Source organism: Leptinotarsa decemlineata, unplaced genomic scaffold (assembly GCF_025532065.1).
Source record: "Leptinotarsa decemlineata unplaced genomic scaffold, Ldec_3_MD MMD2_P_RNA_scaffold_2, whole genome shotgun sequence".
In the NCBI taxonomy this organism is placed as follows: Eukaryota; Metazoa; Arthropoda; class Insecta; order Coleoptera; family Chrysomelidae; genus Leptinotarsa; species Leptinotarsa decemlineata.
This window is the reverse complement of record NW_027412529.1, coordinates 24,370,609-24,388,506: the sequence shown is the minus strand read 5'-3', so window position 1 is coordinate 24,388,506 and position 17,898 is coordinate 24,370,609. Positions and strand designations below refer to the sequence as shown.

The window sequence follows — 17,898 nt, the reverse complement described above, 5'->3', positions numbered from 1 at the left end:
TTGTCACAATATAGATTTTCTTTGAGTACTTTCAATATTCAATTGAATTATTATAATACTTTGTTTGACTAAAAACGCATTATTCGGGAACGGTGGCATCGAAAATTTGAATTTTACCTCGCCACGGCCACGGCCGTCACCTTTCACATGTCACGTGACATTTCTTGTGACACTTGTGCGCGCTTTGTTTTGACTAACGTCTAGCTAGACCTAACCTTAATCGGAACAACTAAACTTTAAATTGCGATATCGAGATGTATTCTAATACATGAAAATTTTCATGAATTAAGGCTACACTACCTGTTAGTGTAGCCACAGTGAAAATATTTTTCTCTACGTTACGTAACGAAAAATCAAATCGTGGCTAAGAGCTTCAATGATTGAGGAACGTCTAAACGGACTGGTAGTTCTACACGTCGATAAAAACGTGCCCATTGAAGTAGATGAAGAGATAACGCGTTTCGAAAGCAGGCGTACTGTATTTATTATTATCCAAATCAAATTATAACTTATTATAAAAAACTAATCAATACAGTTTATTGTTCGATTTTCACTTTAAGGGTTTTACCAAACACCGGTTTTTGTAAAACCCTTTATAGTGAAAATCATTCAATGAACTATATTAATTAGTTTTTTAATATGGATTTTCATCTAGTTCTATTGAACAATTTATTGTTACTTGACCACAACTATATGACACCCTCCTGGCGCCAAAGCTGGATCCGCCCTTGCAAACAATGTATTTATATTAATATTTTCCACGGGAACATTAGTACTTTTGGATTATATGTTTCAGAAGATAAACTTCAAAATGACTATTTTTCAACTAAGAGCCAGGAATCAAAATGTAAGAGCCCTGATACTATTTATACCCAACAACTCAAACAGCTTCAGTAAATCGAATGAGATAACTTTCAATGATAAGATAAATTTGAAATTCCATTTGAGAATTCAATGCAATATTACAATACCAGTAATTAACAGCCACACCAGATTTTTATATAGAAAATGCATCATTTCAAATTTCAAATCATATATACGAAATATATTTCTACTTTTTTAACTATTAAATTCCAAAATATGGAACCGACGTACTCTTTGTTGAGTATATCTATGAGTTTAGGTCATAGTTTGTTTGCTATGCTATCATGCTGTTTCACAATTAAAAATTACTAACTTGGTTAATAAACCAAACATTTTGACTATACATCTCTGAACAAGTGAAAACTATGCTACTGAATAATATGGATTGATTTTGAATTGGAAAATGAGGGGACATAACACGTAAATCGTATTACCTTTGAAGTTAAAGCACTAATTCACAATTTTTGGTTACTACGAAGAATTTCCTTTTAAGAAGAAAAATACTGTTCCATGCAGTATTCACTTTCATAATATCTAAAAACGTCGATAATTATATAACAGATAGTTCTGAAATGAAATGAATGAGAACAATAATTGAAAGAAAACCATTCAGCATTTATCATCAATCATTTCTCTATAGTAATATTCCTATTTGTTGAAGCCTCATCATATATGGTTGGTTAAGTTGATTGGGTTTTTGTCAATTAGATAATGTTAGTAAATTACTAATGATACACTGTATTTTATATGGAGTATCAGACAATTTTTGCAGTTCATATTGAATAGATAATTTCATGAAAATTCGAAATTCCTAATATTTGCATAATATAATATAAATACTACGCACATACTTCATCCTCAGTGATGAAAATACTCCAGACTCGACATTCGAGTAGAGAGCAGTGAACTCCCTCCAATGTTGTGAACTGCTACAAAACGATGTATTATTTTCAGTAATACTGAAATCACAATAACCCGACAATATGCCCTCAGAGAGTGTCTATTCAGTGATAAATTAACTTAATTTCAAGACAGGTATAATTTGATCGATCCCTCAGTTGGTGTTTGAAGACAGCCGTGAAATTTGATATCCTGTTTTTCTCTGTACCTATATGAGTTTTGCTGTAAAAATTATTTATGTGTCATAGCCAGTAAAGCAATCATCAGTTGTGGCGGTGACACATTATCATTCACAAGCTGAAAATTATACTTATCATGCAAAAAATCCTTTCAATCAATAAAAAAATAACGCTTGTGTCATGATAAACATCGAGAAACGAAAAAGTTATTTGATAAAGCACCCAAATATTGGCTCTCTGACATTTTACTCAAAGCTCCCGACTGAATATCATACATATTTCGGTCTGTTTTTTGTTTCTATGTATGTCGTGCAACCAAATATCGCCCATACTTTCACATAGGTACTCCGTGTCTCCTGGAGAAACCAACTAGCTCGAAATACTTATTTACGAACATCATAAGGTGAATCTAATTTTGTACATATCATAACCCAATGTATAGGGTGTTTCAAATTCGATCCCCTATATTGGGATCTCGGAAACTATGAGAGATACAAAAATGATCAAATTGGAGCAAAGTTGCGCATTTATCTGACTAACGATATGCCGTTGAGAAAGTTCTGAAGAAGAAAAACATAATTTTCGGAAAATGGTTTTTATTTTTTTCTGGCATTATTTATCGAAAGATTCGAAAATAAATTACCCATCCACATTGCCACTTTTTCTCTGCTACATAATGTTGTTTTCAGATTTGCTATCCGACGTTTCGTCTTTCAACCATCATCATCAACTTTATTTATTCTCATGGGCACTACATTAAATTCTTCCTGTTTTGAATAGAACTAGATTTTATCTTTCCAATGGTGTATCATAAGTTATCATTCTTTTTCGTAGAATTGAATATTTTGAAAAAACTATTTTTTATCATAATAGGCTCTGACTTTTATGTTTCTAAATTTGATTTTCAATTTGTTACTGTACAATTCATTGAATTTTTGGCGAAAAATGGCTTTCACGAATGAAAAAAGAGATATGATGCAAATTTATGACAAAAACGATAGAAACAGTGTCAGGACATCGGAAATGTATTTAAAGTTGTATCTCGAACGACGACAACCACATCAACCACGACAATGTTGAAGTTATTGGATCAAAATCTCACCGAGTTTGGTTCGTTTAAAAAGCCAATGAAAAAATACGGAGACACAGTCAACAATCAAAATTTGATAAATGAGGTGTGTATGAGGTAAATTAAACATTATGTTTTTTTCAATGAAAATAGAACTTTGAACAAATAGCAAAAATTAACTAAAATATAAAGACAAAAAGTAAATCACAGTTAATGCTCAAAATGCTGGTGTTGTTCATGATAATGCAACTGTGTCCTTCTTCGAATTTATTCACTGCACGTTTAATTTTCCTTCTCATCAATCTTTCAAACTCTCTAACAATGCTGTGTTGAAGGTCCTCAATATTTTGATATTTTCTCTGACCATAAACTCTATTTTTCAGTGTTCCCCATGAGCATGTATCCATAATACTTAAGTCTGAAGACCTTGGTGGCCACCTCACTGGCCCAGTATTCCCTATTCATTAATCAACAAACCTTTCAGTCAGGTAATTAGATACTCGTCTGATAGTGTGAGGTAGAGCATCATCATGTTGAAACAAGATATTGTTATAGTTCGCCAAAGGTAGATCATCCAAACAGTCTTCAAAAATCGACATCAAAAACTGGTGATAGGTTTCTCCATTAAGAATTTCGTCAAATAAATGAGGACTCAAAATTCTATCTTTGTAAATTCCTGCCCACCCGTTAATACTGAAACGCACTTGAGGTAGAATTTCTGGAAACTGCTTGGGGTTGTTTATGTTTATGCTTATTTCGGTTGAATATCCCACAATTCGTAACAGTGCTTTTCATCTGTCCAAATTACATTTTCCAGGAAATCAGGAAAATCAGGTCTTCTCATTAGGCAATTACAAAATTCTAATCGCTTTTCGGGATCACCTGGCTGCAATTTTCGAGATATGTGTATTTTATAACACTTAAAACCGCATTTTTGAGATGTCTTCGAGCACTTGTATGACAAATATTCATTTCGGTCATTCATACACGTCTCATCTTTTGAACTACAGGGTGCCAAGTTTTCAAAAGTTTACTATTCTCCTGTACATCATATACCAATTTCTGCCTTACAGAATAACTCTTTATTATTACCAGTTATCATACCAAAACTGATGCCAACACCTCGACACGTGTTTCGATCACCAAGTCATCATCTTCAAGAGGAAGTTTAATCTTCCTCTTGAATATGATCACTTGGTAATGGAAACATATGGGGCAGGTGTTGAAATAATGGTCAAGAGGAACATTAAACAGTTTGAACTTCCTCTTGAAGATGATCACTTGGTGATCGAAACACATGTCGAGGTGTTAAAATAACGGTTTAGTGTTAGGATAGAACTCCAGTAATGTTCATTACTACACCAAATGTTCCAAACAGTGCATCACACGTTCCTTATAGTTTCATAAGAAAAAATGACATGCTCTCTGCTCTCCAGAAAAAAGTGATTTGTTTCAAACCAATATTTCCAGATAAACCCTTCATAAAGCATTCTAACTTATTGAGGTTTGGGAACCTGAGTGGCCATGCTTGTTATCCTCCGAAATATATTTAGTGATTTTTCAATAAAATGGGAACATCTTCCATCAAAGCTTACCATTCTTCTTCAGTCACTGCATATTTCAGTTCACATATTACCGACAAACTTCATCTGCCCAAAAATTATCATTCTGGGAGTTTTGGATGACAATTCAGGAAAAATTGGTTCCATCGATGAATGAAATTTCACAATCAACTGATTGATATAAGAACATGCGAGTGAACGCAAAAACCACTGATGATGTCTGCCACAGTATCAGATGAAACGTTTGGTACATGTTGGATTTGGACACGGCATACTAGCCTTTTGTTTTCTCAAACCACAACTGATGAATTTTCAACTAAGTTGTCGAATGAAACATTGGCAAAGGCTCATCCATAATGAAACATTGCAATGTAGTAGAATTCGAGCCCGTTGTATCATCGATTATATTGAAAGCTATGAAATTATTAGCCCAAAAAATAATATTTTGGGATTATTTGAAGTGAACAATGACGAAATATCGATGAATAAAAGAATCGACTTGAATAATCTTAGTCAGATATTCACGTAGTTTCTGAATTATCAAAAAGAAATTTGAATCACCTTGCAAACAAAATTTTTCATGTCGAATTTTTCGAAATATTTATTTGTGAAATTATAAAATAACGATAAAAATAATAACAACAATAAAACAATGAAAATTAATTGGCGCTTCGGGGCGACTTCATTGATTCCAGTGGCGCATTTGCTTTTTCAGCTGCAGAAAAATCCGGAAAAATCTGTAGCACCACATCATCTGAAGACCTTGATCTGCCAATGTCCTCTCTCTCATGAAACAAAATGTAGAGTGTCTCCAATAGATTAAATACTTCGCCAGAACACTTCGTGACACGACTATCGTCAAACTTAAACAAGTCCGTTTCATCTTTAACCAAGGCGTAATAATGACCAAATTCAACGCCAGAACCACAATGAACAATAACTTCATGAATATTATAATAGTGGTCTGTTAGATTGAAATGTTCATCTATTTCGAACCTTCGAAAGAGTTTTTTGCTTCCGTCAGAGGTTGAGTCTTGTTTGAAGAAGATGTGTTATTAGATTGACTGGTGCCTCAGCTATACTTGTTTCCTCATAACTGTCAGGTAGTTTGACGCATGTTTGGCAATACAAAATTATAATTTATTGAATGATAAGGCTACTCCGAAAAAAATACCCACTTATTGTAATAAAATGCTGAGAAAATAGGTTATTTTAGAGAATGAATGGACTGATTCGTTATTTGATGAAAATAAATAACACTTTTCATGATAATAATTCAACAATTTTCACAAATGTTTTTAATCCTAGACGCTTTTCGCTAACAACGTAGCTTCATGGATAATGAAGCAACGTAGCTTCATCGATAGTGAATCTACGGTTCTTCATCGTTAGTGAAGCTACGGAGTTAGCGAAACGCATCAAGATTTTTGAAAATTGTGAAAATTGGGAATTTTCATCAGTATGGGTTAGCACCTAAACATTTTAGTTCTACTATGAAACCAATCGTATCTAAATAAAGAAATTTAAATATATGAGATACTTCCGAAATTATTTCTGTGATCTGGCAAATAATTATTCTATGATATATTCCAGATAAATAAAAATCCTTTTTTCATTTCAATAATATAAGTTTTTTTTTGTCAAAATCTAAAAATAATTTTCTTGAAGATAATTAAATATTTAAATAAATATGGTTATCATTATCAAATTATATATTGAATGATACTTTTTTCAACATATAAATAAATTGAATATTCATCAGCACTCATTCAATACACCAGTGGATTTTCTCAAGAAACAAATTCTTACAAAGATGTACAATAGTGAAGAAGAACACATAATATTCATTCCCTAATAATAGAATCACGGTTATTTAAACACATCAATTTCAGGTTCCAGAATAACTTATGATTTATTTATTTCGTCTGTTATTTCAAGTTATCCTAAAATTCAATTCACCTTCAAGCAATGTTATATATTTCATTATCATTATTCTTTATTGACATCTTGATATCAAAATTCAGAGACATTCTGTTCAAATTGTTATAATAAGTAGCTGTTCAACATCAAAGTTTCAACAATAGCTACGTAAAAGCAGTCCGAAAACTGTTGCTTCACCAAACAATTCAATAATTCACATAATGAAAGAAGAACTGATTCTACTCCTTCATTCTTCAGGAATACGCAGTATTTTATATGTTTTGAAATCTGGTATTAATTCTTTCAGACATTTAAATGTTAAAAAAGGAAATTTAATAACAATCACATCTGTTTGGAAAATTCAGAAAAAATATATTAATTGTTCTCAAAATTATTGGCAATCATTTTTAAGATAAATGAGCTTCACTTCCACTGTAAGAGATGGATATTCGTGCTGGCTGGAAAAAATGCACGTGCGGTGTAAGTACTTCATTGATAGAATAGACGAGAGTATAACTTATTACCTGAATATCGTAAGCTTATACTTGGAAAATATTCACTTTCAAAAAACATGTTTTTTTCATTATTCACTGCTCAGTTGAATAATTTTATAAATTGTCAGCAACCTGAAAGAAGATATACAAATGCCATATTTTCAAATAGGTATGCCTTTTTTCAAATTCAACTCAGTTTATTAATGAATTAATTGAATGCAACAGATTTGGTACTTTCTTGGTGTATTGTGGTTTTAAGGGATGTTATTTGTGAATATTTTTATTGACTTTCATGAAAGTTTTTTCTTATTCACATTAGCTTACCTTCGATATCCGTCATGTTTCCGTCGGAATAAATACCAACGTGAATTAGTTCGTGCATATTATTTATCTTTATGCAGTGTGCTCATATAAGTTTAACGTATGGTTCATACCATTGATATTATTTAATAAAATGTCATTGATGTCCACATAACCACAAAAACGGGTCCGTTGGATAAATCATTGAAAATAACGAATACTTCTCATTGACGGAATTGCAATAAAGCTCCTAATTGCTTCAAACCAGATGGAGTGTGAAATTCACACCCTCATTCAATAGTCGCGTGCTCTCCAAAACTCTCGACAAAACCCTCATTAAAAATAATCACAATCCAGAAAAACACGGCACGCTCCCTATAGAACATTTAAGCGCCAGTATTACGTCACCCTGACGTCACGTAACCGATTCAGTGGGGGCATCACCGTGGAGGGGCAATCACACAGCCTCTCTCCGCTATTGGCCAACCCCTTGCTTGCGACTTCCTAATATGGAACACTGACTTCATTCATAAAACTGAAACGATCACCGCGCTCCGACCAGTTACCGAGATAAATCCGTACGAGAAAGTGCGTCTTAAAACACAGCCGACTTGATTTCGTTTAGTGCGCGATCGGCGCGCTCTGTTCTGAGTGTTGATCGGTGTTAAAAACCTGCCTGTGGTGGCGGATTATCAACCAAACAGTGGCAAAATGATCATGGACACTTTAGACTCGCTGCCTAATCAGCACCACCACCATCATCATCATCATCACTCTTCAGCTTTTCTTTTGACAGAGAGTGCGGCGGCCGCTGCAGCTGCACATCACTTCAACGTTTTGAGCTTCGAAACTTGTCTGTATAAAACTGGCGCTAGCAGCAATAGTGGTGGCAGCCCCATTCCAGCATCTATTTGCACTCATATAGATGATCATTTGCCCTCTGAGGCTCAACCGGGAGATCTCAACACCCCTGTAACCACCTCCGGAGACGTACCGAGTTTCTTTGGGCCTAGTACTGTCATTGAACCTCCCCCTATTACAGGTTAGTTTTCTCTGATGAAAATAAAAGAACAGTAACAGGTGCGGCATGTTGGCTAAGGTCTATATATACTTCAACGCAGAGCTCTGCGAGCAAGTCGGAGTACAAAAATAGCTTTTCCGTCATAATGTTATGTCTATGTTAAATCGATTGTGCTTTGAAACACCAGAATATTATATTACATCTTCGGAGATATGGAAATGTCCGTTGCAAGGTGGAGATCGTGAGACAGGTGGAGTCACTTTTTCTTTTATCATAAAACCATAGTTGATATACATGTCCATTTAACTTCAATTTTCTGAAATGGTCATTCACAGACACAAAGTCTACGGTTATTTTATAATGTGACAAATGAATCAATAAAAACGATATAGCTCCATAACCTTCAGCAAAAAATCTGCTAATACATGAAACGTATCGACGTCAAGGCTGTACTATCTCCATCATTTTCTAGTTGATGAAAATTGTTTATACGGGCAACAAGTGTGTGCATCTGGTATAACAAAACGATATCTACGAACGGTTCGGAATTTTTGTAGAGCGCCGATGCGAATGTGGATTCCAAATCCGATCAATAACTTGTTAACCATTGAGCTCTTCCATTGAAGAAAATCTTACTATGAAATGACAAACATGGCGGATATGTATAATGTCAAGAGCACGGCCCACGGCCGTGATTGATCGATATACAGTTGAATGATCTTTCCGCTAATTTCAGCAAATGCATATTTTGTAAATGAAAATTAAATTGTTAAACAATTGCGAATCATTTAAAATTTCATAATTTCGATCAAAAATTATGTTCGCATATCACTGATTATTATTTTTTAAAACCTTTTTTTATTGAAATTCATGAACTACATGGACTAGCGTATCAACATTTTCTCGATGTTTGTTCTACTAAAAGTATTTTCAATTTTTTTCATAGGATCGTTGGACCCCGAAGAACTATCCATTGAGCAACAGCAGCAGCCACAATCAAGTCCCCAACAGTCTCCAAGTGGTAGTCATACTGCGGAACGCGTTACCCCTCAAGAGTCTGCATTGTCCCCCAGCTTGAGGGAAGAGGAAAATACGAACCACAGTACCCTCAGCATGTATCCCCATTCGGGCAACAATAATATGGCTAAAATGCAACAAAGAAATTACACGTCTGCTGGAAGTCCGAATTTATCGAGTAGCCTGCAAATGCACAGTACCAGCCCTCTAGGCATTGGCAGTCAGACTATGGGTCATTCTCCCTCTGCAGTGAACCAGTGGTTGTTATCGACGGGTGATAAACCGATGTATCCTTCGATGTTTGGTCTGCTCCAAGGCCCTTCTCAAAGCCCTCAGCAACAATATCCATCTGCCACACCTAGCCCTGCTGGAACACAATATGATGACAGATCTCAAACGGAGCAGTTGATGCTGAGTATGGAATGTACCGGAAATCTAGCCTTGAAACAACCACCTTCATACCCGAGTTGTTCAGCGACAAATACCAACCTCATCGACATGCAACAGGATTTGGTGTATTCCAGGGTGAGCCAGCCTATGACGAATACTGCAAAATACCAATGGGAAAGTCAAGAGTACGGATCCCCACAAAACACCAGTGCATTAGTTATACCGGGTCCTTCCAGTCTGATACCCAAACAAGAACCTTTCAGTAGTGCGTGTAGTGGTGATCTTGGACAGAGCACAAGTTCAGGTTACAATGTTCAACTGGCTGAATACAACCCATCAACAAGTAAGGGACATGAAATCTTGAGTCAGGTGTATCAACAGAGCCCTATACCGCTCAAGTTGATACCGGTGAAACCGCGAAAATATCCCAATCGGCCCAGTAAAACGCCTGTACATGAAAGACCTTACGCGTGTCCCGTGGAAAATTGTGATAGGAGGTTTTCACGCTCTGACGAGCTGACGCGACATATCCGGATACACACGGGACAGAAACCGTTTCAGTGCAGAATTTGTATGAGAAGCTTTTCGAGATCGGATCATCTAACTACGCATATCAGAACGCATACCGGAGAAAAACCATTTTCGTGCGACATTTGCGGAAGGAAATTTGCCAGGAGTGACGAAAAAAAGAGACATGCAAAGGTAAAATTTTACATTGAAAACTATTTCAATAATGAATGCTTATTAAACAACACAAAGACCTGCATTCTTTTTCGCAGCAATGCATTTTAATCTCCCACTGCATTTTCTCTAGGTGCTAACGAACACTTTACCACAAATTATTGTATTTATTCTTTCAATTGGAATGTGCTAAGTGGTACCATCTACAATATTCGTGAAACAAGATAGGTATTCCTTGTTCGAATAACTTAAATAGGGGTTATATTTCTTGAGTAATTATTCACTTTGAAACATCATCTGATGAATTTCATTTTGTCTTCAAAATCAATTGCTATACATATTTTGATTCATTTTAATCTTCAGTTGAAGAATTTTGTATTCAAGCACGTTTTTATCTCTTTCATTATTTATCATTGATTCCCTGGAAATCCAAATTTTACCTCTTCGTTCAAATCAAGATTCAAACTTTCGAATTGCATGCAACTGAATGAATATTCTTCCTATTTTATTATAAATTGCTTTTACTTCTGCTTGAAAAACTCAAACGATTATAATTTCAGTAACACATAAAATCGAACATTTTAAATGGTGAAATTCAACAATTTCACTTTTTCGATAAAGTTTTGAATCAAATAGAAAGAAAGCACAAAGCTTTAGGAATCACAAATGTTGATAAAACTAACAGCAAATCAATTATTTGAATTATAGATTGAAAATGAAAGTACCCGAAAAAATCAACATAAAATGTGAATTGGTTCATACTTTCGGTCACATCAGTGAAATGTATATTTTTTTCAAATTTGAATTCATTTTTCAATATCCAGCGATGGAATGTTTCACTATTAAAGTTTTTTCCGAAAGTCCCTTTTAATCAAACAGGAATCCATTTGTCAGAATTTTCAATTTTCATCATCGTTATCATTTTGAACTCTCATCATTCTCTCGAGTCAAGTTAATTCAAAGTGATTTATATAAAAATGATATTTGGAGGTCACATCCATTGAATTAGTTTCAAAATATATCATTACGATCCAAAATCCATTCGGGTCAATTTTTTTAGACAAATTAATTTCTATTCCATGAAATGTATGGGACGAAAAATATCTATCTTGGAGTGTGGCTTGAAGAAGCAATCAATTAAAATTGAAGATGACAATGATAAAACTGATGAACACCAATATAAGAGTTACCTGAAAACTATTTCGAATGATTTTGATATTAATCTTTTCATATATTTTCAAAGTATTTGTTAATTCATTATGAAAATTTTTACCGTTAATTAGAAACCAGGTTTTTTCACTATTATTTTCAAAGGTGAGCTTAGAATGTTTCAACTTATTACTCACTTTATTAATGAATGTACATATACCCTAGTATTCGTAGAATACAGGACTAAGTTATAAGCAAAATAACCAGGAATATGATGGAATTGGCCGATACTTAGTGAAAATCCTTAACTTATTCAAGTAACACTTTACCGTGAAAATGTTTGTGTCCAGTGGAAATCTCGCAATCAAGTGTAACTTGATTATTCATAAAAGATTCATAAAAATCATATTTCAATGACATATTGTAAAGTATATCAGAATTTCAATGTTTCTTATTACGTTGTTTTCCATAGAGATGTTCCAAAATATACACTTAACACACGATTTCAAACGTTCAATAATAGTAATTTTCATCTCAGTAATTTTAACTTGCTTTCATATGAGTCGCCAATAACAATGTGTTTGTCTACATACCAGGTATCCTCAAAAGTTTCAGTAATTTCAAATACTAAAGTGTGGATGTTGTTTCAGGTGCATCTGAAACAGAGGATGAAGAAGGAAAATAAACTTGGAAATAACAATAACAATTCGTCGCAATCCACCTCGTCCTCGATCCAACCTGCGCAAACTCCGCCGCAAACGCACCATCATCATCTCCTTCCTCATCAACAGGTGGCTCAACATCTACATCAGTCTCATACAGTGACCAGTGAGGAAGCCATGAACCTGCCCGTGGTAACAACTACTCTGTGAGAAATACCCACCACCGGGATCGAACCCGGTGAATGTGTGCTACTAATACGCGACGACTGTGATCTTGGCGTGCTAGATCTTGACCAGCCCAGAATCATTTTTGTTCAAATTGAATAGGATGCATTGAAAATACCTGATTTTTTGATCTCGTCATTAGTTTGAGGCCTATCATATAGAGCCGTTAACGTCTACAGAATCTGTGTCATTCTGTTTTCTTTGTATCAATTCGATAACTATTATTGCAGTCAAGACGAACAATATTGTATTTGTCTGAAAATATTTTTCAAAACATTTCAAAACCGTGTCTCAAGAAAATAGTAAAAACGGAGAATGAATCTCCAGAAGTAATTGAATTCGGTAAACAAAATAATTTTTTTAAGAAAATATATTTCATGGAAGTTTATCTATTCATTGACACTCGAATTTAAACAAGGAAGGATTTTAGAGACTTGAAATGTCATGTATACTAAATTTTATATGATATGTCGATGATAACCGTGTTGGGGTATGAACCACAGACTGATTTTTTGCGATTTTTGATCGCCTAGAGGTTTGTTGTTGAAATTGAGAATCCTATTTTTGTATGTTTCAAAATAATTGTTGATCGTAATGTATATTTTATTTGCCAGAGTGTTTTGAACACTTTAACTAGATTTTTTAACCATTTAGGAAGAGTAACAAAAGCTTTAATTAATGATTTAATTTTAAATTTGTTTTGGATCACATTTGCCAAATAATCTTTGAATACATTCCGTACTATTTTTTATGTTGGTAATTGTGAATCTATATAATCTATTTATTTTTGTAGCCAATAAGAGAAACTGATATAGTCAATAACAATGCAGTTGGAAATACGAAATTCTACGCGTACAAACATGTAAATTAAAACTACCGCCTGAGAAGTTTGTTTGAAAGAAATGTATTGTCTGCCTTAAGAAGTGTCTTCAATATTGTAACAATTCGAATCATTTGCAAAGTCATATTAAACAGAATAAATAGAAGTTACCTATACCACCGATGAAAATGTAGACATATCCAAAATTTTGTTCAGATGAAATTTTTTCAAATCAACGGATTTGTGATCATTTTAAATACAGTAGATATGAATAATATTTGTTTGAAGGAAGGAGTTCTTTCAGTTTTACAACTGAGAGTGAAAGAAAAAAATTATAAATAATTGGACTATATTTCTATTGGAAAGACAATCATTTGTGTCAATTTCACATCAGAAAACGTTAACTTTTTATCGTGAAATGTCTGCATTGTCATGCATTAGTTGAATAGTATATTAACAGTTGATTCCAAATCATTATTTCAAAAATTTTTTCTATAGTGGTGCTGCCACAATAAAAAAGCAAAACAATATGTAGGCCTAAACAATTTCTTTCGAGTATTTTGTAAATTATCGCGGATATTGTATATATGTGTATATAAAAATCTAATTTAAAATAACCTTATTAAGTTTGTATATATTGAAAATATTTAATTATTTTCGGAAATAAATTGTTGAAAGCCGGCTGTTGTATTGAATAACTGTTGTTAAAACGCTCATTATAAATAATGTTTTCTCTTGAGTTTGCACATATTTTGTAATATTAAGTCTCTATTTTTATATTCTAAACATTATATGTGTCTTGAATGTAACAAGTGGATGGAAAAGATACAAATTTTCAAATACCTTTTCACTAACGAATAAGCATATATATGTATACTCTTGTGATAACAATGTTATCGCTATTGGAAAACATGTTATGCAAAACTTTGCCAAAGCAATTTTAATAAAGAGTGACATTAATTTCGTGGTTTTTCAATTTTTCCAGTAATTGAAAAAATTCTGTCCAACCAGTCATTCAATCTTTGAAAAGAAATTTGTTTTCTTTTCCAGCCCTTGTACAATGTTGAAGTTTTGTCAATCAATAGGCTGTTGTCTAATTGTTAATGTGATATTTGACAACATGATTGGATATTCAGATTCATATTTGTCTTCACAAAGAAATCTCGAATCAGTTATTCATTTGCATGTTTGACTGTCAAGAATAAATATGTACTAAAACATAAAACAAGTTGTTGTATATTCATGGTTGTGTCAGCTATTCTGAATCTTCTCACTGAATCCGAAAAATAAACTGCTGAATGAATATTGACTGATTTTATTTACTAAACCTAAACTTATTCAACCCCAACTTACATCACAATTCTCAGTGACAAAATCTGGGTATATATACAGGCCGTTTTTTCAAGTTGATACCACGGTAGGTGGTTGAATAAAACAAAAATTGTCTTTTTTTAGGAATGCAACATAATGATATTCTCAGATCGACAAAATCACCAACCGTGTCTGAGATATTTGCAAAAACAGAGACAGAGAACCTTTTTGCTTAATTTCATGTTTTCCATAATATAATTTGACCATTTTCCAATGCGACGTTTCGTTCATTGAAATCCATCATCAATATATTTTTTTTAAATACGGACCTTTTTATTCCTTATACATTTTGGTAGTGATGGTAATTACAAATTTATTGACATATTACAACATATGTATTTCTCGACGTTTCTTCCAAAAAACAACATCAAATTTCTATCATTTAAGTTTTTTGAGAAATCAAATTTCTGAATGTTTTTGCAAGAACATAGTTAATAGTATCGTAATACACCACATTGAAAAAGAAACAGTTGCGAAAGAGAATGTAACGAAATAATAAATCGTACAAAATGAACATCATAACAGAATGCCTCACGTTACATTTTTCAAGTGCCCGTCTCACGCGATATCGCATTGAATGTTCAAATTGTCTTCTATCATTTCTTGAACAAATACTTGGTCTAGAGATAGTGTACTTGTGACAGTTCTCTAACATCTGTGGAATGATAGCCATGTAGGTTCTCCTGATTGAATATTTCAATTCCTCAATATTTTTAAAATTTATTCAGAATACTTTATCTTTTATGAAGGCCCACAACGAAAAATCTAGAAGAGGAAGGTCCGGTGAACGTGGTGGCTATTCTATAGGATCATTATTTCCTATCCATATTCCTGGCACAGTTGTATTGAGGAAATCTCTGCACATTCTCCTGCGATGTGCTGACGCTCCGTTGTGTTGGAAATACTCATATTTTCTCATTAGGCTGCATGACAAATCATCTAGAAACTCAATTAGAATTCCTGATAAGGAGTCCAAGTATAATTCTCCGGTCAGAAATGTTTCAAAAAAGTGGGGACGAATAATTTTATTATCATGAACACCAAGCCATACGTTAAAACGTATGGTAACTCTATGTATATTCCTGTCGAAATATATGTTATTGGTAAATATACTTTCATCGCATCATAATTTTTTTCAAATTTAATTATTTTAGCGGAATTTTCTAATGAGTCATCTACAAAAAACTTTTTTCCTGTTGAGGTCCGTCAAACGCAAATAATTTACTTTCCTGACTTGATAAGGCTTGAATTTATTTTTCTTTAAAATTTTCCGTACATATGTTAGTGGAAATGGCCGAATCATGAACAATCTCCTTGTTCTCAATTTTTTGTTATTTTCCACAAACCTTAATCAAATGAATACCACCTTATCATTATTGTGAATCTTGAACTCAGCTGAAACGCCAATTTCATTATCTCCACCACATTCAGTAACCATACATTCTTTTGGAGGGGTTTTCAAAGGATCCATAATTTCGTAAACTATTTTCGATACGTTGAAAATATTTATGATTAGGTTTTCGCCGTCCAGGATACAATTTCTGATACATTGACAGAGATTTGGTAGCATTTTTCAAACATCTTAAATAAACAAAAACATATCCACTTTTTCGTCATAGGAAAAATTCATGTTTTTTCCTTAAAATCGCTAACCAAATAAATTAACTATTTTATTTTGTGTTTGACAATTAACTTGACATTTACATTCATGTATTACCTACATGGCTTACTTCAAAATAAGAAATTATCGCTTATTATGTTTCTCAAGAATATCATCTATGACTTTTTTGATCACAAACTGTGTAGAGTCCAGAATAAAAAACTACCCGTTTAACTCCGGTTCTCTCAGGTCAATGGAAATTGTCAAATGAGTATCTACTTTTTTGGGTAATTGTTACCTTCAACAATCTGAAAAATATAAAAATTATAATGGAGAACTTTATACAAGTGTAGAAGGGCAAACTTTTTAGTTTACTCTGTCGAAGAAGTAAAGAAATAAGCTATCAAAAAAGGAATAACTGCGAATATATTCGAATTTTTTATCCATTTCTGAAGACGGAGGCAGATTTTGGCCTCCGAAACGTAAAAGATAAGTATTATTTCTTAATAATTTTTTTTTGATAGGCAAAATTGTTAAATACGACAAGTTACTGATAAATAGAAGGTTTTTCTTTGTGGAAAATACTTTGATTTTTACGCAGTAACTTATCGAGGTAAACTAAAAAGTTTGCCCTTCTACACTTGTATAAAGTTCTCCATTATAATTTTTATATTTTTCAGATTGTGGAAGGTAACAATTACCCAAAAAAGGTCGATAAAAAAACTAATTTTTTCCTCCACAAAAAATGACTTTCTTTGAATATTTGAGTATATACTGTTCGTACTGCAAACCCCAACAACAATACCTACGATTTATCGACAAAAACTTTTTTACTTTTTATTGACGTTAGTACATTGGCAAAAATTGACAACTCTTCTGACAGCCATAGTATTTTCAATATAAAAAAGTATTATACAGGGTGGTTTGTGACAAAACTCAAAATATATTTCTCAACATTTTCATAACAAACTGTTTTTATTAGTTGAGTCTTATGATATACTCATTTTCTGAACAGAAATACTTGGGTAGCTACAAGTTTTCAGGAGACATTTGAAAATTATGAATAGCTTGGTATTGATACAAAGAGTATTGGCCTGTCTTTTTAAAGACGACCCTGACAGAAATCTATTTGGATTTCAGTGAATATAAATATTCAGGATCTCAATGAACGACATCACCGACGGAAGAAGTCTGTTTAGATTTCAGTACCATTCGAAAATTTGAGCTTCTAATAAAATATTGATGTTGTGTTTTCGGAAAAAACGTCGAGAAATTCATATGTTGTAATATATAAATCAATTTGTAATCACAATGACTACTAACAAAATGCATGAAAAAATATACAGTTCCCTATTTAAAAAAAATATTGATGGTGAATGAAACGTCGCATTGAAAAATGGGTTGAACCAGATTATGAAAAACATGAAATGAAAATGGAGGCGGTAGAACAAAACACTGGAATTTGTCATTTTCAGTTTCCTACAAATATTTTGGAAACGATTGGTGATTTTATCGATCTGAGAAAACCAAAACCTCAATATGGGTATGAAATAACAGAGCTTGTTCAGTAGAATAGTAGTACATTTTAAAAAAGATGTAAATTCAAGATGACTGCAGCTACAAAATGGCGAATTACATATTTTTCCACAATTACCCCAATATGGGCACATGCAG

The 17,898-nt window shown here is 33.2% G+C and overlaps 1 protein-coding gene and 1 long non-coding RNA gene across 5 annotated transcripts in view; one reads left to right on the top strand and one right to left on the bottom strand.

Annotated features, from left to right (window-relative positions):
- Nucleotides 1-14,558, top strand: part of sr (zinc finger domain-containg protein striped) — a 63,552-nt gene extending 48,994 nt beyond the window's left edge. For 3 of the 4 annotated variants that reach the window (XM_074186193.1, XM_074186189.1, XM_074186197.1), the window contains exons 3-4: nt 9,256-10,418; nt 12,197-14,558. In XM_074186193.1, coding sequence (XP_074042294.1) covers nt 9,256-10,418; nt 12,197-12,418 — 1,385 coding nt within the window. In that variant the 3' untranslated portion in view covers nt 12,419-14,558. Of the gene's footprint in view, nt 1-7,833; nt 8,331-9,255; nt 10,419-12,196 lie in introns of those variants that run through there. The other variant, XM_023170129.2, reaches the window with a different exon arrangement.
- Nucleotides 14,559-14,991: 433 nt separating this feature from the next.
- Nucleotides 14,992-16,311, bottom strand: LOC141487293 (uncharacterized). The gene is made up of 2 exons (XR_012468315.1): nt 16,016-16,311; nt 14,992-15,970 (listed from the first exon to the last, which is right to left on the bottom strand). It is a non-coding gene; the product is annotated as an uncharacterized lncRNA (long non-coding RNA).
- Nucleotides 16,312-17,898: the final 1,587 nt, after the last annotated feature.